Here is a 26,489-nt window from a genome sequence, read left to right as displayed (position 1 = left end):
TTTTCTCATCAACCACTCATCAACACGTGGTATTATGAGTTTGTAGGTCCACCGTCCGCTTTGTGACTCATCCCACCGCTGCTGCCACCGGCCTATTATCAGCAGTCGCTCCGCTGCTTTTTCTCCAGGTGTGGGCCGCGTTCCCTGTCTGATATAGAGCCGAAACATTTCATCTGCCAAGAGGTTTAGGGGTATCTTTCTCGCTATTACACAGATTGCATCATCAAACACCGTTCTATACGCGCAAGCTTCACGCAGCGCGCCTTGCCTGTAGGTCTGGGTGACTTCCCGTAGAGTAGACTTTTTGATCCCCGCCCAGATAGGTGCTGCATACAGAATTATAGAGTCAGCAACCAATGACAGTAGCCGTCTGCGATTTCCCTGGGGCCCTCCTATATTAGGGAGAAGTCGCGTTAGGGCACTATTGATAGAAGCCGCCTTGGAACTTACATTTATTAAAAGCTGCCGGAACAACGTCTAGGGTCGATACAGACCCCAAGATATTTGACCGCCTTTTTCGAAACTATACGGTGTGTACCTATGTTCAGCTCAAAGGACTTTCGGCCTCCAGCACTTATTATAACTGCCTCTGTTTTGTTACCGGCTTAATCTAACTTAGCCTCGTTAAGCCATCGTTGCACTCTCGCTGCAGCATCGTTGCACTTTTCCTTTAAGTGGTCAAGTTTCCTATCAACTACCACCAGGGCAATATCATCGGCGTATTCCACAATTTCGGCGTTTGGCGGGAGCTTCACCTTCAGGACTGCATCGTACATGATGTTCCACATAGTTGGTCCCAGCATTGAACCTTGTGGTACACCACCTGAGACCTTGTACGTTTTTTGTCCCTTTTCAGTTTCATATCGCAGAATGCGGTCACTTAGATAACTGCTGATAATGCGGACAAGGTAGGCTGGTACATTGAAACCTCTGAGGACCGTGATGATGCTAGGCCAGTTTGCCGAATTAAAAGCATTTCTAACATCTAAGGTGATCACAGCGCAGAACTTTCTTGCCGATCTCCCGAACTTATAGCCCTGTGTGCTATCTCCACCACCGTTCTTATTGCATCCACCGTAGATCTAGCTTTCCGGAAGCCGAATTTGTTGTCTGAGAGACCTGCCGAGCCTTCCAGATGCTCCTGAAGTCGTTCGCAGATAATGCGTTCCAGTACCTTTCCCACTGTGTCCAGCAGACATAGGGGTCTGTATGACAGAGGTAGATCGGGTTGTTTACCCGGTTTAAGCAGGAGCAGGAGAACCAGTATGTATTAATAAAAATGCAATCAGTGAATAGAAGTGAAATACAAAAATCTTTTCAAATTTAAGGAAAAATCACATATTTACATTTTTTTCTGTTGGAAAAAATTAAATATGTATATTTGTATTTTTAAAATCGTTGATACCTTTATTACAATTTATTATATTAGTTTTAGTTGGATTCTTATGGCCTACGCAATCAGTTTCGCGAGAAGCCAACTCAGATCCTTAAATTGACAAAATTGCACACCCATAGGTTTTAGCACGACAATAAGGATAAATTGTATATTTGTGTAAATGTTAGCCAGCACCAGCCGATTCATGAACGCTTTTAAGTTAATTTTAAAAATATTAATCTGGGCAAAAAGAATACCATGATTTTTTTGGTATCGCTGAAACAATTTTAAGGTTATGTTCGTTGACAAGGTGAGATTTCACACAAAAATGATGTTGTTGTTTTTCGTATATTCCATTCAGTTGTGAGTTACAGGGTGTTAACAATGAAAGTTAACAACGACAAAACCCATAAAATGTAAAGGTGCAAACCTTATACAAAACTTATAAAAAATCAGCTAATTTTCATCAAAATTTCAGAATCTTTAGCTAAAATCCGGGTATACAGTATTGCAGCTCATTGAATTTCGGTATAATAAAGTGCAAGTTTGAAGAGGCATAAAGATCGCATTGATTTTTGGCAATTTTTCTCGCTAACATAAAAAAAAGTCGAGGATGAATGGGGGGAACCGCACAAAACTGCAAAATGGTTAAACACACGGTTTACTAGCGTGCAATAATTGATAAATTATAATGATTTCGCAAGCGTGAGTAGTTTAAATTTCTAAGCAACAAAAGCTTACTCAGTCCGATTGAATATATACAATTTTCAATTCAAATCAATTTACACCATATTGTATAAACAAACTAAAACAATTTTCTTGGAAATTTGATAACAACAGGCAAACTGAGCGAAGGTTGTATACACGGCATTCTGCCTGTGTACAACATCAACGACACTAAAGGCAACTGACTTCCAGTTGTTTAAAAAATATTGAAAGCAACAGCTACTAACCAGTAAATGAATCAAAATTTATACGCCATTTTAATATTTCATCTTTCATTTAAACACACACACAAATTTATTTCGTTCACTCTTAAGGCTAGTATTAACTCCACACCCGTGAAATTTCGCCAGCAACATGCATTTGGCTTAGCGTCAAATGTTCTAGCAGCATTAATAGTCAAATAAAAAAAACGAACTTGCACACAAAAATATAAAGAAGATTTGCTTATACTCTTTGCGAAGACGTTTCGCTTAAAAATACTGCAACTTCGGAGTATTCGAACTTGGGCACTTCAATCGCAATCGAAGTGTCAGCTTTCACTCAATGACATCTGCATTTTAAATAGATGTGGAAATAGGTATGTTGCTGGCATCATGTTGCTGACAAGTTGCGCGGTGTTTTCATATACAGGTTTCATGCGAAATTTCACGCATATTTAGCGGCAATGCTTTTGTTTACAAGCAATGAATCTGGCACGTTAGTATATTTTTTCAATGGAAATAGCCGAATATCGTACTGTGAAACAATTCATCGTTTTGGAGAATTTCATCAAAAAATTGAGAAACTGTTAACGGAATTTGTTTTTTAAATTCCACTCGTGCATCGAATTTGAGCGTGATCCTAAAAGCATGAAGTTGTGGGAAATTTTTTATGAGGATTCAAGCTTAACAAAGCGTGAAATGGCTGATGTTTCATATGAAAAATTTGACATGGAAAAGCTGTTCGGAAATCTGATGCCGTATTAATTAATAATTCAACAAAAACTAAAAAAAAATCATTACAGGAATTGGATAAAATTATTAAATAACCAAAATGGTTAATGGTTAATGATAGTAAAGGGTTAAGGTATAGGCCTTTAGCTCTGCGACCATATTGATCTATTGTGCATCCTATGTTGTCGATTGACTGTTAAGTATGCTTATGAATTGTACCAGCTCCTTTTGAGGGAGTGATTGAAGGACTTCATCTGTAAGCATGAACTTGTTTAAAAACCTTTTCCTTCTATGCGTCAACCCCGGACATTCGATGATGAGATGTTCTATAGACTCCTCATCTTCGCAGCAAAATCTGCAGGTGCTGGTGTTAGTTATGCCTAATTTATGTAAGTGTTTGTTGTAGGTGAAGTGACCCGTGAGGGCGCCTGTGAGAGTGCGAATGCTCTTTTTGTTTAACGTGAGGGCCATGTTAGCTCTTTTAGCGTTGAAACTTAGGAACTTTTTGGAGTGTCTAAGACCCTCTACGTTGTTCCAATGCTGATTTAATAGAGTTTTGGCCCAGTATTTTACTTTTTGTTTCAGGTTGTTTTTGTTGAATCCGAACATAGGACTAGGTCCGATGAAGTTCGCATCTGCCCCTTTTTTGGCTTGAAAGTCTGCCTTTTCGTTGCCGTCATATCCCTCATGTCCTGGTACCCAAATTAATGAGACATTGTTTTTGGATGCCAGGTTATTGAGTGCCTTGTGGCATTCTAAGAGGGTTTTTGAGTTGTAGGTATAGTTATCTAAAGCTTTTAGAACTGATTGGCTATCCGAGAGTATTTTGATCTTTACTCTCTTGTGGCTTCTACGTTGCATGATGTTTGCTGCTTCCATTATTGCGTATAATTCCGCTTGGAAGATGGTGGTGTCCCTGGTGAGAGTGAATGGTTTGTGGATTCTGGGCCCCACTACTCCTGCTCCTACACCATAAGGTGTTTTTGATCCATAAGTATACCGTTTTTGTGAATCATCATTCATCCATTTTGAGTTTGTTTTCCACTCGATCCTCTCAGGAAAGGTAACTGTGTATTCTTTTGTGAAACAAAGGGTTGGGTCAATGTGGTCTGAAACTTGAGCCATGCTTATGGTGTTTTTGATTTCATTTAGGATACTTAGGTGACCGGTGAGGTTGCTTAATTTGAAATTTTCTTTCATGTGTAGCATGAGTGCTTGCGTAGCTGCTTCCTCTTGGATTGCTATATGAAGTGGTGGGAGATTAGGGAATGCTTCCATGCCAGCTGTTGGGGTAGTTCTCATAGCCCCTGTGATGCATAGGCAAGCAAGCCTTTGTACTTTTCCCTGTTTGGTTATCGCTGTTTGTTGGATAGATTTGCTCCACCATACTAGTGCCCCATACAGTATGATTGGCCTAACCATTTGGGTGTGTATCCAGAGGGCCATACTAGGGCTGAGGCCCCAGGATCTCCCTAGTAATTGTTTGGTTGTCCACAAGGATTTCGTGGCTTTTTTGTTATATTATTTATATGTGATTCCCAAGTGAGTTTTTTATCTAAGGTTAAACCTAGATACTTGACCTCTTCCTTTAGTTCTATCACTGTTTCATTTATTTTCAATATAGGAAACTCCAACTTTCTTTTTCTTGTGAAGGGGATAATTGTGGTTTTGTTAGGGTTGATCGACAGCCCCTCCTTTTTACACCATTCCCATGTTGCGTTCAAGGCATTTTGCATTAAGTCTGTTAGTGTCCTTTCATGGTTGCCTTTTATTATAACAGATGTCATCTGCATAACCAATGGTTGTAAATCCCTTATTGATTAGGTGCTGCACCAAGTCATCAACAAGAAGGGGCCATAGCAGTGGAGAAAGAACTTCTCCGTGCCGACATCCCTTTAATAATCCTCTGATTAAGCATTTCGCTTATCCAATGTGTTAATATAGGGCTTGCACCTCTTTTCTCGAGGGCTGTTTCCATGGATTTGAAATTTGCGTTGTCTAAGGCTCCCTCTATGTCCATAAAGGAACAGAGGGCTATTCCTTTTTGATTTAGAGCCTTTTCTATATTGACAACGAGTGTGTGCAGTGCTGTGACTGTGGATTTCCCTTTTTGGTAAGCAAATTGCAGCTTATGGAGGGGTTTTTTTGAAAAATACTTCTTCTCTTAGATAGTATTCAAGTAGTGTTTATATTGTCTTTAACATGAACGACGATAGACTGATTGGTCTGCAAGATTTTGGAGAATCAGGGGATTTGTTACCTCCCTTAGGAATAAATATTACCTTCACTTTCCTCCATATCTTTGGAATGTATTCCAATATTAGACTAGCTCTGAAAATTTTCACCATGACTCGGATCAGTTCCACAGTGCCTTTGGATAGAAGTGCTAGGAATATTCCATCCGGCCCTTTCGAAATTTATGATTTTATTGACAAATGAGACCGTCGATCTCCGTTGAAGGTGAGTTACCATGTCTAGACTATTGTCGATTGATGGGTCATGACTTTTACAACCTTGGAAGTGAGTCTTTGGAAGAAGGTCTAGTGAATAAACCAAACTAGCTGTAGGAAATAACCAAAAACTTATTTCCTTAAAAACTCCAGCAATCAACCTCCTTTCAAACAAATGTGAGCTAATAGGTAGTCCACCACAAGCCCCCAACATCAATTCGCTAGAGCACATGTCCTCGTTTGCTGGAAGAATGTCATAAATCGAAAGATTTTTTTTAGGTACGCATACATAAATTAGTATCAACTCTTCTTTTATATAAATACAAGTATTTATAAGTATATAAGTAATATAATTGGTGAACAAGCTTCTCCTCCTATTTGCGGTAAGCGTCTTGGCGCTGTTTCACAAATGGAGGGATCTACAGTTTTATGCCGCCTCCAAACGGTAGATGGTTTTTTATGAATAGCTTTTTCATTTCAGAAATACACTAGAAGGACGACGGACTACTATTAGAAAAAACTTTTCTATCATTTAATGTTTCATTCCTAACTCATTCGGTTACGACGGCTGTTACGCTACTTTTATGCAGTGCAAATAATTTATGATGATATGTATCTATCTCCTTAGATATAGGATTCGTAGCAAAGTAGAATCCGACAATATAGCACTTCGTTGAAAGAAAAATTCAAAACCGCCATAAGAACTTAATAGACATAAATAGAAAATAACAAAATCTGACGCCGATATGATAATGAAAAGTATGAACTTAACATTTTAAATTTTGGTTTCATTTCTATAAAAAATAACCTTTCAATTTAATTATATTTCCGTACAAAAAACGTTTCGATTTGAAATTATTGAATTAGACAGCCGACAGGTGGAGCTACAAAACACCTATTCAAAGTTTTAATTAACGTATAATTCTGCTTTTATAGCAAATTTTTCCAATTTTTGCTGTTTGGATTTATAGAAATTGACGTCATTAGCCGTATTCTTTTGTACACGAGTTGCAAACGAACGTTCCAACTAGGTAAACTCAACTATGATAGTACTGATATAAACTATCACTAATTTACAAAAAAAAAACAGAGAGCAAAACAAAATGGCGTTTGAATGGAAATTTTCCAAATTGTTTCATGATCAGTCACAATAGACACAAGCCATTGAACTCACATCAAGTCTTATTGCGTTATATTTGGCTGGAAAATCACAACCAGCCATTGTTCTTGAGCTCAGTTACCTCAAAGTGAATAAAATGTTTGTGTATCGCACTATAAAACGTTACAATGATACTGGTAGCATTTCAAAATGCTATGGAGGTCGACCAAAACAAACCGCAACAATGCCAGAAATGGTTCGAAAGGTGAAGTGAGCAGTTCATAAACACTCAAAATATTGAAGTGAAAAATAGAACGACCCTTTACACTCTTAAATGCAACCCTGCTCATACAATGTATCTATAACTTTAATGAATAAACATGTCTTCCCTTCCGGTTTTGAATTTCTACCAAATGTGTTGTGTTTTATTCACTGCGTACAATTTTCTAGTTTTTCAACACAAAACGATCGTGTTTACTTTACCGAACGCTCATACGAGAATTTGAGCCTACGTGTGGCCACTCGAAGCAATTTGCCATCGCAGGTAATGGTTTGGGCCGCATTGACCGCTGATGGACGCTCTCCAATCGTTTTTTCGAGCCTGGTATCAAAGTGAATGCGACTTATTATCGGGCAAATGTTTTGGAAGCTGTGGACACGCAAATATTTCGATCGTAGACCATAGACGTTCCAACAGGACTCGGCACCATCTCATAAAGCTTGTGTGAACCAAGAATGGTTAAAAAATCATGTGCCACACTTCATTTCGTCCACACAATGGCTTTCGAATTCGCCAGACGCAAATCCCATGGACTATTCCATTTGGTCCATTTTGGAGAGCAAGGTGAGGACTAAAAAATATGCCAGTATGGATGCGCTGAAAAAAGTGATTATACGAGAATCGGCCAAGATACCTCAAGATCACATTCGTGAAGCATGCAACTCATTTTTTGACCGTTTGAAGGCTATAGTCAAGGCAAAAGATAGTCATACGAGCAAAAGTGATACTAATTTCACACAAAAAAGTTATGGTGTTTTGAATAGGTAACACTTCATATCGTTCACCCTGTACATATGTATATGAGTTGTGTTATTGCGTTGCGTGTAAATCGGCAACTAATTGAGTGTTTCTTTTCACATCGCGCACAATATATTGAAGTAACAAAGATTTCTTTTCGATGTACACGCCAATTTTATATAGACATAAGGTAATCTGCTCACAGATTTTCCTGGACGAAAGAAACAATAAAGCTATGCAGCAAGATTTATCGCTAGCGAGTGTAGTTATATCTCATAAAATTGGTATAACTCAGTGATTTCAAAGCTGCCAATTCTTTTTCTGTTAGCAACAAATGTTTCCCTGTATGAACGCCGTCTTACTACCACTCATTCAGTAATTCCAACCAAATTTAATTTTTCGCAACTATTTTCCAGTATTGCAAACATACAGTCTGTCTAATAGAAGCGCGACCGTCATACCTTAGAACCTATTTCACCAATTCGATTCTAACAAACTGGTTTGTAATACATATTTATTATAGGCATTATATGCAATAAAGTCTGTAATGGTTTCACATCGTCGAGTCATACTTCGTATTAATTTTAGCGCAAGTTGTGAAAGTAATCGGCTCCGAATCAGTTGAATTTTACTTTGATGACTGTTTGACCGTTCCTTTAAGTTTTTGCTTAACTATTGCCCGAACATTTTCAATTCGGTTGGCATCACGTGACTGTGAAGTCCAATCCAATATTTCAATCCCATTTTGATGTTTTTACCTTCGATTTCGATGCTTGGGATCGCCGTCTTTTTGTAAAATCTGTTGGCTAGTTGTACCAAAACTCTTCGCTGTTGACGGTATGGTTTTTAGTAAATTTCTTGAATCAAAACTATATTCGAATCGGCGATAAACACAAATAAACGCCCAAATCATTTTTCGCAGTCCCGAATATGAGCCTTCATTGCATTGAAATTGGCGATTAACAGCAGTACACTAGGACCGACGTATGCTACTATTCATCCAAAAAGAAGATTCATCCGTGAACATTACATGCAAGTATTTTTTCAATGTGTGTAAATGAGAGCTGTCCGGCAATTAAAGTCTTCTGCACGTAAACGTCCTCGAATCGTGTCTTTGTGTATATGAACACCACTTTTCATTAGAACTGTTCCAGTTCACGCAACGATAAGTTCGGCATTGCCACAGACAAATCAATCATCTTCTAGTCTTGCTTTGGAGAGATAATTTGTTTTGGACCTCGCCCGGGGAAATCGTCATCGCTTTTAACTTCGGTATACAATTGCAACCTCTTCAAATATTTAGCTGCAGATGCAGGTGGCATTTTTGCACCTTTAGGGTGTCTACATAGGAACATTGCTTCAAATCGTTTTTCATATACGAAATTCATCATTTACACACTACGTACGCTTTCTAAATTTCTCACAAAACTAATAAATTACACAAAGTGTGCGGCGGAAAGGATTTTTAGCACCATTTAATTATTTCTATAACGAAACTCTAAGTTTGAATTTTGCCGTTCACGCTTCCATTAGAGAGACTGTATATTTCTCTATGCCGTTTGCCTCATCAGTAAATAAGTACAATACATAAATTCACTCCAAAAATATGTGTACTGTTTATAATGTACACAAAAAGTAGTTTCGTTATTAACAAAAATAGGCGTCCTTCTCATTTAAAAAAGTTAATTATCTCCGGAGCGATCTTCAACTCATACAAATGAAAAACCCAGCCACTCACCTTAGGTAATTCAATCAAAAAGATTGTAGAGCACTCAAATGCTCCGATATTGCAACTAAGCGCATTTATGCGACTACATACATACATTCGTATGTTCATGTGATTGCCTACAAGCCCAGAGAACCACTTGCTCATTTGTAATTTTAAAAATGATTACAATAGCAACAACCCATTGCACTATCCGTTAAGGCGAAGCGACGTGCAGCGCACAGGGAAAGCAGGTCAGTTAAGTCCATTCGGTTATGTCGAATGGTTATACACCAACACATTCACATATGCATATATGTAGGAATATAAATAAAAATGGATGCTGTAAATAGAAGCTATGTACATACTTAGATGCTCGCCTCACACAGCTGCTTCCTCTTTCTATATTTGCTAATACTGCTGCGATTCAGCAAACCGATTGTCCGTCCTTATCCGTTTTGTGAATCAATTCGGTCGGTATGCACGAAGTGACATAAAATAGCGTTTCGGTTGCCTTGTCCTTGGCATCGTCGCGTCGATGCGTGCAATTGAGAATTTCTTTCATTTCGTGCTTTCAATTTTCCACACAAATACACAGGCATACAAAACGCTCTGCAGGAGTGTGAGTTTGGTTGTAATTTTGTCGTTTTGTTTACTTAGCCATTATATATTTACAAATACATCTATATATACCTACCTCAAATGAGCTGTATGCGGTTGTAAATTTGCTTGTTTGTATGTAAATATATACATATATGCGCCAGTACTTGTGGAAAGTTTTGCAAGCCCACGCTAGTTGGCTGCCTGACTGTCTGTTCGTCCATTTCTGTACTGCAATTCTCCTCACAACTCGCGAGCAGCAGCATCAAATTATGTTGGAAGCTTTTAGAGACCTTTTCATATTCGTTAATTCTCATTGACAAATTTTTATTTTTCACCCTCACTTTTTCTCATTGAACTTCTGGATTTGCACTCATTTCTCTTCGCCTAAGTACTCTCCCAACTTAAGCTCCTACTCGCACTTCCTGCTCGCTCAATTCCGTCGCATACTTATGTACGAGTATGAGTATGTATGTTTCGAAATGTTCACACGATGCTCGCTAACAAAGAGCGGGTTGGCTTATATCATGAATGACTGCTTCGTGAAAGTTTAACAGTCCACCTCATTTCCCATTCAGCAGCAACAAAGTATATCAATGGCAAAAACAACATAAACATCACTCAAAAAGTGAAAGTCGCCCATAAAAATGTAACGCATGCGCATAAAGTAACCAATACCAATAATCATAGATTCGGACTGGATGAGCAACCTCCTAGTAGCAACCTTCTAGTTAGCATGGGCAGCTCCCGTACTCCATCCGATGACAATAGCTGCCACATAGCACACCAAGCACAGAAATTAACAGCGGCGCACTTCATACGAAGTCATACAAATCTCTAACCAACGACGCGACGCTTTAGTGCTCTTGAACGAATGCCTGATAAAGAAAAGCTCCGATTTCATTCATTAAATCCGCGCATGATGAGGATAATGTTGTAAATTAGCCAATGCCAGCAAAATTCTCCAAGCGCCACGAAAAGCTGAAGCTTTACTCCTATATTTAATATCAATTACTTCACTGTCACTCATACCCAATAATTTGTAATTTTTTTCTTAAATTTGATATTCCGCCCACAGCTCTAGGTGGGAATGACGATACGACCTCGGCGTGGCCAAGCATATCTGGCGTACACAGTGAAGTTAAACATGGTTCGGCACGGCAACTGTTGGGCTCCAGTTTTATGCGCGATAGCATCACGCTCCAACAGCAACACCAACAGCATCTCTTCCGCTCTGGCGCTGGTGGTAGCGGTGGTGGCGGCGGGGGAGGGGGCTCACGCAGAAAAAATCAGAAGCAGAAGGATTCACACGACCAACATCACGTAAACGCTAACGGCGAGGACAGCTTCCATCCCTCAGACTTCCCTCCACATGAACATCCCGATGACGAGTACTTCGGCCAATACGCGCCTGAACTCTATACCACTGAATCCCAACAGTCGCCTCATGAAACTAATCCTACTTCCCAAAATAATGCTGGTGGTAGCTATTACGGTGAATCAACAAGACACCGTGATATTGGTGCACGTAGCGGCAGCAGTCGCACAGATCTCTATGGAGTACGAGAGTCTGGTGATCGCCGCGAAATAACACGTGGACGTGAGGGTTATATGAATATGCTGCATCACAAAGAAAAAGTATTTCGACCGCATGTTTCGCTCGTGCACGATGAGACTCGGCTATTGAGTCCCAATGATGGTTACGCGCATACCTGCCAGAATATGTGCGGTGAGATGCAATGGCAATGTCCCACAACATGTACCTGTATTGACCAAAGGGCACGCTGCGACAAGAAAACGGATTGCGAAGATGGCGCCGATGAATTCGATTGTGAGGTGATCGGCGATATGCTGCATAAATTGCAAAAAGATTGCGAGCAGACGGGCATGCATGTGATGTGTCCACGCACATATCGCTGCATCAACAAGGAATGGCTGTGCGATGGCGACGATGACTGCGGTGACTACTCAGACGAGACACACTGTGGTGCGCGCACGAATTGTACGGATGATGATCAGTTTGAATGTCAGAATGGGTTTTGTATACCCAAGCAATGGGTGTGCGATGGCGAAAATGACTGCAAGGACTTCTCCGATGAAGCGCATTGTAATCGAACAAGGTAAACACATATGAATTAATTTTATTTTCTAGCAATTCTTGTGAATACACATACGAACTGAAGAGTTGCGGATCATAGAACCAACCTTCGTAGCCGAAGAGCATAGCAGCTCTAAGATTTAGTCCCAGGCTGCTTATTTTTTTTGAATTACTATTAAACTAGTAATGATTTTTCTGCCCCCCTCTTTCCCTTTGTTACCATCTTAGTTGCTCTCCTGAACACTTTACCTGCAATGACGGCTATTGCATTTCGATCGCCTTCCGCTGCGATGGTGAACGCGACTGCAATGACAACTCGGATGAGCAAAAATGTCCCTCAGTTTTCAACCGCTGCCCGGAAGGTGAATTCAAGTGTCGTGGTGGTCATGGAGGTCCAAGCGGGCAATGCATTCTGAATCGCTTCCATTGTGATGGTGACAACGACTGCGGTGATTGGAGTGACGAAGAGGATTGTCCACAAAAGCCGTCCGATTGCACCTCCAACGAATACAAATGCACGGATGGCAGTTGCATACCACGGCGTTGGAAATGTGATAAGGAACAGGATTGTGAAGGTGGAGAGGATGAACACGACTGCGGTAGTATGATCGCCGGGCTGCCAGCAAAGTGTGGACCGGACGAGTTCACGTGCAACAATGGACGTTGTATACTGGTATGTAGAGAGCAAATAGTGTGAAAAACACTGGTATTTACAGTAATTATGTTATATCGCATAGAATACCTGGCTTTGTGATGGCTATCCGGATTGTTCCTCTGCTGAGGATGAAGTAGAATGCCATCTGCAGTGTGATGCCGGCCAATTCTTGTGTCCTGCCAAGAAGAATATAACGAACTTGAAGTATAAGTGAATTTATCAATTATTTTCCATTTTCTATATCTCCGCGCTTATTTTCAGAATATGTGTACACCAAAAGCACGTTTGCGATGGGCAGAATGATTGTCCTTTAGGCGAGGATGAAGTGAACTGCCCACATCCGCGTACCTGCGGTGAAAACTCACCTTGTGAGCAATTATGTATTACCACCGCCAAAGGACGTGAGGAATGTGCTTGTAATCTTGGATTTCTTATGCACGAAAACCGCAAGAAGTGAGTCTCCATATTTAGTTACTGAGGAATTCAAATATCTAAAAGTTTCTTTCACTGCAGTTGCACTGACATCGATGAATGCCAATACATCACCAGCCCGGTTTGCTCACAAAAGTGCCAAAACACACACGGCTCCTTTATTTGCTCATGCGAAACGGGCTACGTATTGCGCCCAGATTTACGGACTTGTAAGGCGCTCGGTGGCGCCATGACGCTTGTTGTGGCCAATCGTTGGGACATCAGACGTGTGCAGCTGAGTAATAACCGCTACTCGGCCGTGGTAAAAGGACTGCACAACGCTATAGCGATCGATTTCCATTATCGCAAAGGATTACTCTTCTGGTCGGACGTATCTACGGATGTAATTAAGATGGTCTACATGAATGGTTCGCGATTGCGCGATGTCATTAAATGGGGTTTGGAATCGCCTGGCGGATTGGCAGTCGATTGGATACACGATCTGCTCTTTTGGACTGACTCGGGTACGCGCCGTGTAGAGGTTTCCAATTTTATGGGAAATCTGCGCGCAGTTATTGCATCAAATGATCTGGATAAGCCACGTGCCATTGTTATACACCCTGACGATGCATTGGTATTCTGGAGTGACTGGGGTGGGTGGATATAAAATAGTACTACTGCCAATGTTTTGCTCACGATTTCATTCCTTTTTATTTAGGTCCAAATCCAAAAATTGAGCGCGCTTACATGGATGGTTCGCAGCGGCAAGTCATTATTTCGAATGGCGTAACGTGGCCTAATGGCCTCACTATCGATTACCCCAGTCGCAAACTATATTGGGCTGATGCGAAACAACATGCCATTGAATCCTCGAACTTTGACGGGACGGAGCGCGTAAAAATACTCAGTACTCATTTGCCGCACCCTTTTGCGCTGACAATTTTCGAGGACACCATGTACTGGACCGATTGGAATACAAAAACTGTATCGGCAGCGAATAAAATCACTGGAAAGGGGTTCCGTTCGGTGCATGAGAACTTCCACTTTCCTATGGACATACACGCTTACCACCCAGCACGACAGCCAGAATATAGGGACCGTTGCCAAAAGGATAGACGAGGGCTGAGAGGGGGCTGCTCTCATTTGTGCCTGCCAAATAAGCTTTCGCGGCGTTGTGGCTGTCCCATCGGCCTATCGCTCAAGGAAGATGGGTAAGCTATTAAAAGTTTTAGATTTGTAAGTATCTTTACTTTACTGGTTTCCCCTTCAGTAAAACCTGCAAAAGTATTCCTGACAAATTGGTGCTCGTGGCACGAAGGAAGGACATTCGCTTACGTCAAATGAATACCAAGTCATCAGCTACAGCCGAAGTAGATATGATCTTACCATTAGATTATATGAAACATGCTGTGGCACTGGATTGGTGCAGTGAAACCGACTTCATCTACTGGACCGATGTGGAACGTAGTACGATCAATAAGGCTCATCTTAATGGTAGCTATCAACAGCGTGTCGTGCATTCCAATCTTGTCTCACCGGCGGGCTTGGCCCTAGACTGGATTACTGACAAACTGTATTGGACTGATCCAGCGACTAATCGCATTGAAGTGGCTACCACAAATGGTAAAAAACGTACACTACTCATATGGGAGAAACTCGACAAGCCGCGTGACATTGTCGTGAATCCGATAGAGGGTCTAATGTTTTGGTCGGATTGGGGTGAGCACGCCATGATAGAGCGTGCCGACATGGACGGCAACGAACGAATAATCATCGCCGATACAAATCTGAAGTGGCCAAATGGGCTGGCTATAGATTATGATCAGCAAAAATTGTACTTTGTGGATGGCGGTACAAAGACATTGGAAAGCATGGACTTTGATGGTGGCAGGCGTAAAGTCATACTAGGTAAATAAAGTACAATTAATTACTTAAATAAACCCAGCCTTGAGATGCGGTGAACTAATATCTTCACTTTTTCCCCCCACACAAAACAGGCAATCTCGGTCATCCATTTGGTTTAGACATCAGCGAAAATCGTGTATTCTGGACAGATTGGGATAATAAATCTGCATTTAGCGCTGACAAACTCACCGGCCAGAATATTACAACAATTATTGCTAATACCAGCGATTTAATGGATATACGCGTATTTCATCGCTCCCGCAGGAGGGTTCAGAATGCGTGCGGCTCCAACAATGGCGATTGTTCACATCTCTGCCTGTTAAATCCAACCAGTTTCACCTGCGCATGCCCTGTAGGTGTACAATTGAGGGTACGTATCACTAAAGGAGTTAAACAGAATAGATTCTAAGTATATCGTAATTTTACACCAACAGAGCGACCTGCGTACGTGCGCCGAGGGGCCAAGCAGATTTATTATCTTTGCTCACCGCATTGACATACGGCAAATCTCATTGGACTTTGCGCATTTCATCGACGTTGTACTTCCGATGCCGCCCATTGGCAATGCGGTCGCTTTGGATGTGGACCCAACAACTGGCATTATCTATTGGTCCGACTCTAAGCAACATGTGATTATGAGTTCGACACCAGATGGCCTGGATGTACATAAAATTATAGGCGAGAGTTTGGATAATCCTGATGGCTTAATTGTGGACTCCGTTGGCAAAACGGTAAGCACGCTAGCCTGGGAAGCAGTTAGAAGTAAATACATTCTTATTTCTTGAATTCATTGCAGATTTATTGGGCTGATGCAGGCCGCCACACCATCGAGGTCGCCAGTTTGGATGGTAAAAATCGGCACTTGATCGCCTACAAGGATTTGGAATCACCCCGTGGCCTAGCGTTGGACTACGAAGCGGGTCTGCTGTTTTGGACCGATTGGGGACATTATCGGAAAATTGAGCGTGCGCATATGGATGGTGACAGTCGCCAGCGAATTGTCACTTCAAATCTCGGCTGGCCAAATGGTTTATCCTTGGATTTGAAGACGAAACGTATTTACTGGGTCGATGCACAGTTGAAGACTATCGATTCATGTGATTACACTGGAAATCAGCGTAAATTGATAATGTCCTCACTGCATCATCCTTATGCGCTGGCCATGACTGATGATCATATCTATTGGACCGATTGGAAATCAAAAGCTTTGCATATGACCGATCGACGGAATATTACAGCCAAAAAGGAAATAATGACCAATATTGATGGGTTGATGGATATTAAAGTGATAACGGTAAATATAATAAATTCGAAAATTTAAATGTATGCTAATTTTTATATTTTCATATCAACAGGTCAACAAAACTCAACCAGAGAACATCTGCGGCACTAACAATGGCGGCTGTTCGCATCTTTGTCTACGCAACCCAACCGGCTATTCTTGCAGATGTCCAATTGGGCTCAAATTGAAGGAGGGCAGCACTAGTGAATGTCAGACGCTACCAGATGTACGTTTTCCTCCCTAGCAAACCCTAACTCCAATGTTTAACTCCTCACACTTCCTATTCACAGGAGTACCTGCTAATCGCTCAACGCTCTGGCATTGGTATGATTTCACTCAATATGCCCGATTACATGGACGTCGTATTGCCAATCAGTGCTGTACATGGCGCCGTTGTACTCGACTATCATTTCCGTAAAAAATGGCTTTTCTTCGCGGACGTAAATACAGATATTATTAGGCGTATAAATCTCACCAATATGTCTGATAGCAAAGTAATTGTAAGTAAAGATTTATTAACACCGAATGGCATTGCGGTTGACTGGATAGCGGACAACATCTACTGGTCCGATACGGATCGAAAGATCATTGAAGTGGCGCGTTTGAATGGCACCTCACGCAAAGAACTCATCACAGACGACTTGGGAGATCCTCGTTCGCTTATCGTGCATCCACGCAAGGGGTTTGTGAACCGCTGTAGTTTTTGGTTTGAAAAGTAAGTTCATTGTAAGTTTATACAGGTACCTCTTCTGGTCCGACTGGGATGCACCGGCACGCATTGAACGCAGTTTATTGGATGGCTCAAATCGTACACTAATTGTGACGGAAAATTTGGGTTTCCCCACTGGTCTAACACTGGACTTTGAGTAAGTTTTGCAATTAGACCCTTCTTTAATTCGAATAATGCTTTGGCGATCTGAAGGATAATTGATATTTTTTGTGAAAATTAGTAACAATTATGGCTACTATTTCGGAGACCACCACCTCTCCACATCAGACTGATTTCTAGTTTAACTCCGCTTATCAAACAAGCTGTTGTTGCCTTCTCTTACTTTCGTTTTTCAACTAACTTCTTAATTGCTTTTTACTTTCCACAGCAACCGTCGGTTGTTTTGGGCTGATGCGCTTGAAGACAATATTGCCTCAGTCGATTATAACGGCAAGCGCCGCACAAAAATTGTTGACTATGCACCGCATCCTTTTGGTCTTACAATGGTAAGCACACCACCTTGTCACCGTATCTTCCAACTATTTCAACTATTTCCCATTCTTCCATTCCATTTCAGTTTGATAACAGCATTTACTGGACCGACTGGTACAACAAATCTGTCTATCGTTCGTTCCGTAAAGGCCGTGGTTACAGCAGTCCAGTAGAAATACGCGATGCTCTCAATGGCGCGCTCGACATACGCGCTGTTTCGATTAAACGTCAGCCAGAGGAATGGAATCAGTGTGCCCAGGATAATGGCGGTTGCACACATCTTTGCCTCTTCCGCGGCTCGGACTATGTGTGCGCTTGTCCCGATGAACCAGACAACCGTGAATGCAAGCCGACACCTAAATTTGTAGTGCCGCGTCGCAGTGGTGGCGATAACACAATAGATTATGCAGAGGAGGCGACGGATGGCGAGAGCGCCTCAACCGAGCATGACGAAGATGCATATGAAGCAAGGTCCAAGTCAAATGACCGTGAGACCTTGATACTCATCGCTAGCGGTGTAGTCATCGTGATGCTTATACTGATCATCACTGCTATACTATGTAAGTGGGGCAAGGGGCTAATGATGAAAATGAATAGATTATAATTTTTTGTGCCGCTCTTCTCTTCTGCAGTGCTAATGTTCAATTCAAAACGTAATAAAACGAAAAGACACTCGCGTGGCTCTAGTCGCTCGGTGCTGACATTCTCCAACCCCAATTACAATGTGGATGGCACACCAATGGAACCGAAAACGAATATTTGGAAGCGTTTTAAATATGATAAATCGCATGTAAGTAAGATTTTATAAAGATTGAATTGAACCTGGGGAAAAAAGGAAATTATTACTCGTATGTAAATAAATGAAATATATGTATAAATTCCATAAATTCTGTGACAAATTTTACAATGCCTACGGCGAGAACAAATTCGCAGAAAAAATATCCGTTACTTTTGCTTTTGTTCGTATGCATGTCTACTCATAAATTGGACCCAGTTTCGTTGTAAATTTCGGTTGTTAACCCTTAACTGGTATCGTGGGGGCCGCGCAGACCCCACGCGTTTTATTTTTTTGAATTTCTTGAAAACTACGCATAGTACGCGGCTGCCATTTTGGGTAATCTCATTACGTCGCGACACGCGGCGGGTGTCGGACGTTCGGCGCTGAAGCTTTTACCAGAGCGGAGCTACGTACGTTGCAGGGGCCGTGCTGACCCCACTATACCCCCACTATACGTTGAAATACTTATGTTTTAGTTTATTTTTTCAAAGTTGATTTTATAAGAAATAAGAAAACATACATATGTTAGCTAAAGACTTTCGAAATAATAGTTTTTTTTATTTTTATAGTGGTAAGAAAAAAATACCAAAAAATTGTCCAAATTTTGTGATCTCTTGTAGTAAATAAGTTAAAAGAAGTATATGAATAAAAACTTATTAATTTCATAAAACAAGCTTGTTATTTGTCCTATCAAAATAATTCTTGAAAAAAATTGTAGACATTTGTATCCTAGAATCTAATTTTAATAGGGGGCCGCGCGGCCCCCACGATACTAGTTTCGTTAGTCAAATTTACGATACCAGTTAAGGGTTAACAATCGCATGTGTGGTAAGAGTACAGCGAAATTTACGAATTGCTGAAAAAACTTAATATTTCGGTAATCTTTGCTTATCAACCGATCAATCGTTTTTCACAAACGTTAAGAAGTTTCTAATAAGCAAAACGACAAAATCTATGATAAAACTTCTAAAGACGCAAAACATGTTGTTCCAAGGGTTCTGCATGCCCACCGTCCAGCCTCCGTAATGCTTTAGTGAGGAGTATCTTGTAAAGGCGTTACATCTCTTCATTTCTGGAAAAAAAGGGATTAAAACACAGATAAAAGTGTACCAGGAGGAGGTCTTAAAAGGAAGCAGTTGAGCAGTACTCTCTTCAATGGAGAGCGTTGGATCTTCCAGCAAGATTCCGCTTCAACCCTTAAAGCAAAAACCACCCAGCAGTGGCTAAAAACAATATTCCTGAGTTCATAGCCGCAGAAGATTGGCTGTTGGAGGGTATTCGTTTCATTCTGCGTCTCAAATTCACGGATAATGATGACACTGTTAGACGGCGAGTTTGGCGCTCTGCTTCACGTAAACGTGTCATAACGCCCAAATAATAGCCCTTTTCAACTGTCTGACCTTTTGACAATGGCATACAATACCGTTGTAATCCATAAAAACCGTGAGCATCGCTTTCTTTTTTGACTGAAAACGATGAGATTTTTTTTTTATCTTGTTTCACTCGGAGCGCTCCACTCACTCGCCTGTTGTGTGGATTGCATTTCGTACTAATACACCTGCGTCTCGCCTCCAGTAATGATGCGTTTGATGAATGTTGAGTCGGATTCAGCCTTAGAAATCATGTTTTTGGGGATATTAGCGCGGTTCCTTTTCCACTTGAAATTCAGATCCTTATTCAGGACGAACTTTGCAGCAACACGGCGTAAATCCAAATCATTAACTAAAACGTCCTGAACGGATCTATAAGCAATGTTTAAGTCCTCTGCAAGCTACCTGACGGGTAATTTGCGGTTATTGATCTACTTTTCTTTCAATTTATGATGTTTTCCTCAGTTTTCGATGTCGACGGCCTGCCACTACGTTCGTCATTCTCGATGGACTCACAATCCCTTCTGAAGCGTTAATTCCACTCGTAAACTGGTATTTGGAGTGTCATTACTGAAATAGTTTTCCAACATTTCTAAGGTTTTCGATTGAATCCTAAACTTTAATCCATTTTTAACGCAAAATTTAATGCAAACTCATTGCTGCAAATTAAAAAAAAACAAAAAATCGAAAACATGGCGTAGCTGTTGCAAACGTCTAGCAATGGCGGTGAAAATTTGGTAATAATGTTAGTCACAGATGTAGCAACCTAACAAAAAAAAATACGAAACTCAAAAAACAGAACTCCGTTCCGTCCATTGTGGCAACGAATTCGACTGACAGCAAAATAGATTATGTGTATTTGAGTCGAAGACGCCACATACATAAATACGTGCCGTACGCGGTGCCGGAATGCACAAAAATTGGCTACTTTCTACACGTACAGCAACTGCGGCGAAAATGATAACTGTTCAAAGAAGAACAATTTTTATCAATGGTGTTTTTATTATATCCAATCAAATGCAGAGAACATAGGTTCGAATCTCGGTGAAACACGTGATTCAATTATTAAAGGTTTGCTCACTAGTGACATTCGATTTTTGAGACTCCCTTACAAAAGGTTGTATTTAAGAAGGTGAATAAAGTGGAAAATATTAAATCCTTTTTGGTAAAAATGGTAGCAAAAACGTATTTTCTTACTTAAATGGAAAGAAATTGCGAACGGTTTAAAAAATAAATTTTAATTAATATTTGAAAGTAGAGAATGGTACAAATAGAAGTTATTAACGGAAATTGCCAAGTCTAATATTAAAACAAGAAATTATTTCACTTAATCCAAGATTTTATTTTGTGAATTAATTTCTAAATTTAAAATCGAAAGCGAAGTTCCGAAGTTTCGCCAATATGAAACTTTTTTGCCAAAAATAAATAAATAACTGGCACGTACAATTCTGTTCGGAGCGCGTCTTGATATTATTCCACAAATGGAAGGACCTACAGCTTTATGTGGAACTTTTTCATGCTGGTACTGTGCTTTGCTAAGCCTCCTCTGGACACTTCATCCATTCATGAGAAGGTGGGCTCATTGAAAACAAGTTCCGTCAATCCCAACTATCCAATTATTCTCCCTGTCGTAACTCTTTGGGAAATGCCAGCTCTTTGCAAAACATGAATTCCGTCTAAATCACCACATCACAAGAATTAAAGCTTTGTAAATTCTCCACTCATCGATCTCGGATTGCCACAATTACTCTATCATGTCCTGACTTAAGCGGTATGTATTCCATGTCATACTACCATAATTCTGAACATACCGATGAAAACTCTTTAGCGAGTTGTTGCTCGTAAGCAGACCATTTTGAAAATGAAATGTTTTTTCTACAAATTTTACTTTTCCTCCACTTTTACTCAAAATTTCTAGAGCTAGCAACCCAGTCTTGCTAAGGGAGCCGATTTGTCAAGAGAAAACGAGAAAGCTGCTTACTGAGCAAACCTTTTATCATTGAATCATGGGTGAAACACCAATATGAATTAATTGAGTCAATTCAAATACACCTTTAACTTTTCGATAAAAGCTTGAAAGAGTAGAGAAAAGATTAGGTTTAACCAAGTTGTTCTGAAAAATAATGTGCGCTCCAATCCCGAAGTTATGGTCGCACCTACCGTCTACGACTACCATAAATTCTATTAAAACCTTTTTTCGCTTGAATAAGCATTAATTTTTTAATATATTTCACAAACAAAAACAACCTGTTTATACCAAAAGAAATATGATATTTGCTCTCATGACAAGCACATCTGTTGCTTTTTTGTGTATATGCGGCAATACTTTCACTTACTTACGCCTCACAGTACCCTCATTCATAATTATGGGTTCGTAACATGATGGAAAAAATAATGAGATGGCGCCTATCGTGGTCCCGTTACTTTGCTCTCAGCGAATTTGACAACGAGTTACGTGATTTTAGCTCTAGTATGACCATATTACTATTTGCGTAACTTGATTTAGCTTTTGTTTTGTATTTAGTCTCGGAGTTTTAGTTCTATCTTCATGACATTTTTCTAGCCTGCTCTAATTAAAATGTAATATTTATAATTTTGTAAAATATACATTTTTTAATAATTTGTTAAATAATTCACTCAGTTTTATTTAGCTTTACTTTTTTTAACATCTGGTGGCGTTGCCCGCGATTGCAGGTGTTGTTGGTGTTCTACTGCTTTCGGCCGTCAAATCTCTCTCTCGCTACTGCAGTGTTGCCTAACTTTGGATATAAAAACGTACTAAAATGCCCATTCAAAGAAAATAAAACAACAAATTTTTATTGAATCACTTAAAGAACTTTGTATGCGTGACAAATTGTCTTTAGAATGTGCGTTGTTTTTTAAATAAATGTGTTATGCTTATGTACAATTTTATTTATGAGTTTTTTTTTGTTAAGCGAGACTCTTTTGTTAAGGGAACGATTTATTTGCTATATTTGAGGTTATGTAACTAGATAAGGTACTCTTTTTGTAAAAATGTCAGTATGGTTTCTTTAGTATTTTCTGGTATTTTGTTGCTTATTTTTACAATGAATACACCTCTTCATGTCCTATGCCCCAATAAGGATTGATGGCCGAAAGAAACGATTACACCTCTATGGTTTTAATCCGCATTCAGTAAATTCAAACGCCTTTTGTGTAATGTGTAAAAAGGTTTCCAATCATAAGAAGAGTCGAGAGAGGGATATTTAATATTCTTGCATAACCTTAAAAGGAGCAAAAAATTAAATTCACACCTTCAAAATATCAAATTTTATAAGAACCAACTAATTTTCATTAGCACTAAAATCTTCTCAGAGTGGCATTTTTTAACCTTCTTTTGTATAATAATACAGTTTTTTTAACTTAAAGTTTCGGTAGCTTTAAATTAAAAAAAAAGAAACAAACACGAAACTTCAAAATTTTCGCATTTTCGGTATAAAAAAGCACTAAATTTATTGCGAAGAGCAAATGGTTGGCAATACTGCACAACTTGGAAAAACGTGACGTCACGTATCATTCTTGGTTTCGTAGTAGAAGAGGACTTGAGAAACAAAAATCTTCTGGACTAGTAATGTCTTCGGCAAAGTTGGTCTGGGAGACAGCCTCTCTCATCATTACTGGCGTTTGGTTGTGTTCTGTAACCACTGTTGATTGTCAATACGCAACATTGCTTCATTTATTTTATTTTCAATTTTAATAAATACATTCCACCTTTCAGGAACGTGTCTACGAAGAGCGCAGCATGACCACTGAGACTGCCTCGTCGAGCCTTTTCGTGCCGACGCCATCGCCAATGGCCTCGCCTTCAACCAAACTAACGACACTCTCCACAATAACGTAAACCAAGGCACCGAGGGACCTACTAAAAGGTAGACAAACATATTGTAAAAACCAACAAACCTAAAATAAAAGCGAAACGCTAAGAACTGCGCGAATAATTTACTAAAAGTACAGGCAGCAGTTTTTCCCTAGAAACCACACTGGGAGAAACAATTCTAAATATATACGTACATATATAATATGTAACGGAAGTGTGAATTAAAGGAATAGTTATTAGTGTACCGGATTTAGAGAAATTACTTCAAATTTTAATAACTGTTTAATGTCAACTACACACATAAATATTTTATTTTTCATTTTCAAAACTATAATGTATGTATGTATAATTAATAAATTATGCGTGTGTAAATATACTGATAAAATGGTGAAATAGTGAAATGAATGGAGAAAAACGTGTTAGCTGATGAGCAAGCATTGGGAGAGCGGAAATGTATAAGAAATGTAAATGAAATGAAAATGCACGGTTGTTTCTAAAACAAATACATAGAAAGAAACTACATATTTACATGTGTGTGTAATTGTATGTATGAATGTTTATTATACAGTTATCGCTTAAGTTTGTTTTAGTGTTATTGAAAAGGAAAAACAAAACCGAAAACAAAAGCAAAAGCAAAAACCAAACACATGTAAACTAATTTATTAACAGCTAAGAGAACAAGATGATAAATTATGCCGTCAACTGTATCAACTCTCCACTACTTGTACATCTCCACTACACTCTGTACAAAATATTTAGTATCAAAAAACAAAATACGTAACTTTTAATTAAATTTTGCATTTTTTGGTGCAACTGATTTTTTTTCCTTTCGGTATTGTAAAACGCGCGTATTGCTACAGATTATGTAGTTGAAAAAACTGGACTGACTGAATGGAAAAATTTTGAAAATATTAGAAAAATGCCTTGTACACATTCATTTATGTACATATGTATGTACATACATACATGCATGCATACATAAGTGCGCGTAAGCAAACCGAATAAGAATTCAAACGGCTTTTGCAAAGCATTTAAAAGCACGAAGAAGAGGCGAGAGAGATAGGCAGAGAGAGAGTTCTGAAAGCCGTGAAAGTGAAATAGCAGTAAAAAATAAACATAAAACTTTTAAATAAAAACCAACCAGAAATTTTCCTATTTGCAACACTGAACAAAACTAAAAATCAGCGACAAACTACAAAATGAAAGTACTGAACAAATACAAAACGATATAAGGAGCAAATTTAAGTATGTATTGTAGGTGAAACAGTTTGAAAATTGCGGTTAGTTAAGGGGACTGCGGAAAAAGTCGGCATTTAATGAGACATTTTGAAATTTGTAAATAGTAAATAATCGCATAGTGTCTCAAACAACAAATGCATACATTCTAATACATTACAAAAACAACAAAAATGTAATTATGTGTATGTAGTGCAAAAACTTGGTACGCTTAGAAGGCGTATAACGACAAAACCGAAGTAAGAAATTTATTTAACACAAAAACAAAACAAAAACAAAGCATGGAAATGCGTCTAAAACTCCACATTTGTAAGAAAAATAAATCAACTAAAATTATAAATATTTATGTAAGTATGTAAATGAGGTAAAGTTACACTTTGTGCGTCAGAGGTGTCGAGTAAAACTGTGAATTTGTGCCAAAATAATTGAAATGAAGAAAACCTAAAACGTAAATATAAAAGTAAATATGTAAAAATAGTCTTAATTAAGTAATTAATAAATTTTAAGCGTAGAGCGTCTAACGCCAATTTGCTGCGTCTCAACACACTGTGCGCCCAGCAAAAGTGGCATTGCATGCTTTTCGGAATTACTTTCTTCTTTCTAGTTTTCATGCAATTTTTGTTACACGAAGAAGAAGAAGAAGAAGAATTTTAATTAAATTCTGCGAAAGAAAAACATAGTTTATTAAAGCATTCTAATTTGCTAAGAATTTAAGAATTCAAATTTTACTGTTAAGCGTAAATTCAACTAAAACATAAAAACAATACTAAATGTTTTTCTTTGTAAATATAAAAATAGGCAAATGAATAAAAAACATCGATTTTAATTAATAAAATGAATTTTAGCAACTTGGAAATGCATTCAACTAGTGTTTTTGAACATTTATTTTCTAGAATGAAAGAAAATGTGCTTTTGTATGATTCCATATTTTTTTTGTTTTCTTTAAATCATTACAAAATCAGATTTAATAAAAAATTAAATGTTATATGAATTTTGTGGCAGAATACTATTTTTACTTCATTTTTTTTTTTGTTTGGGTTAAATTTGGCATGTGAAAATATAATAAAACACAAAAAACTCTGACTTCATAATGTATAAAAAACAAAAAAAAAAATTATATTATTATTATTAAGAAAATACTTTTTTGACGCACATACTTTTATTTGTGTGCGTATTTCTGTTATGCTGCAATAAATTTTGGTGGATTGTATATATTTAAGATATAAAATTACTATCATTTAGTTTTTATTATACCCAGCCATATTCTTTAAACAACAACAAAAAGTTCTAACAGATAATTTATTTCAACTTTTTTTTAATTTACAATTTTTTAATATTTTCAAAACATTATAATACGCAAAAAATAAGACAAAAAATTAAGCATTAATTCTAAAACTTCTTTTCTATTCCAAAATACTTACGAGTAATTTATTCAAAAAATACTATCGTTTAATTCTTATTCTTCAAGTTATTTAACTTTTTTTGAATCTCAAAATTCTTAATTTTTTTTTAATATATGTATATAAATAGTTATTAAAAGACTTAGTAATTAATTCTTAAATTTTTAAAATCGTAATATTTTCGAATCGTTTTTAAGGCAACGTTAATAAAAAAAAATTCATAATCGTTTTATTCCTTTCATTTAATTTTTTTTTTTTTTAATTTCAGAACTATTAATTTTATATTTCAATTTTGTAACTTCCAGCAAAGATGTATTATAAAAGACTTAAAGGTACAAATAAATAAGTAAATAAATGGTTACAGAATAATAAAAATAAAATTTTTCTTTAACTTCACAATATTTCACAAT

At 38.5% G+C, this 26,489-nt stretch overlaps 1 protein-coding gene across 2 annotated transcripts in view; it reads left to right on the top strand.

Moving 5' to 3' along the window:
• The window catches only part of LOC128858411 (low-density lipoprotein receptor-related protein 4), a 41,369-nt gene extending 16,048 nt beyond the window's left edge, over nt 1-25,321 (top strand). Inside the window, exons 3-19 of one of the 2 annotated variants that reach the window (XM_054094671.1) lie at nt 10,984-12,025; nt 12,232-12,676; nt 12,741-12,862; nt 12,920-13,111; nt 13,172-13,722; nt 13,788-14,280; nt 14,340-14,977; nt 15,067-15,344; nt 15,409-15,705; nt 15,771-16,268; nt 16,330-16,482; nt 16,547-16,938; nt 16,997-17,122; nt 17,354-17,471; nt 17,543-18,017; nt 18,090-18,247; nt 23,345-25,321. In XM_054094671.1, the coding sequence (XP_053950646.1) occupies nt 10,984-12,025; nt 12,232-12,676; nt 12,741-12,862; nt 12,920-13,111; nt 13,172-13,722; nt 13,788-14,280; nt 14,340-14,977; nt 15,067-15,344; nt 15,409-15,705; nt 15,771-16,268; nt 16,330-16,482; nt 16,547-16,938; nt 16,997-17,122; nt 17,354-17,471; nt 17,543-18,017; nt 18,090-18,247; nt 23,345-23,467 (6,101 nt within the window). In that variant the 3' untranslated portion in view covers nt 23,468-25,321. Of the gene's footprint in view, nt 1-10,983; nt 12,026-12,231; nt 12,677-12,740; nt 12,863-12,919; nt 13,112-13,171; nt 13,723-13,787; nt 14,281-14,339; nt 14,978-15,066; nt 15,345-15,408; nt 15,706-15,770; nt 16,269-16,329; nt 16,483-16,546; nt 16,939-16,996; nt 17,123-17,353; nt 17,472-17,542; nt 18,018-18,089; nt 18,248-23,194; nt 23,280-23,344 lie in introns of those variants that run through there. The other variant, XR_008454005.1, reaches the window with a different exon arrangement.
• Nucleotides 25,322-26,489: the final 1,168 nt, after the last annotated feature.

Source organism: Anastrepha ludens, chromosome 3 (assembly GCF_028408465.1).
Source record: "Anastrepha ludens isolate Willacy chromosome 3, idAnaLude1.1, whole genome shotgun sequence".
Taxonomy (NCBI): domain Eukaryota; kingdom Metazoa; phylum Arthropoda; class Insecta; order Diptera; family Tephritidae; genus Anastrepha; species Anastrepha ludens.
Note: the sequence above shows the minus strand (reverse complement) of the source record. Positions and strands in the feature narration are given on the sequence as shown.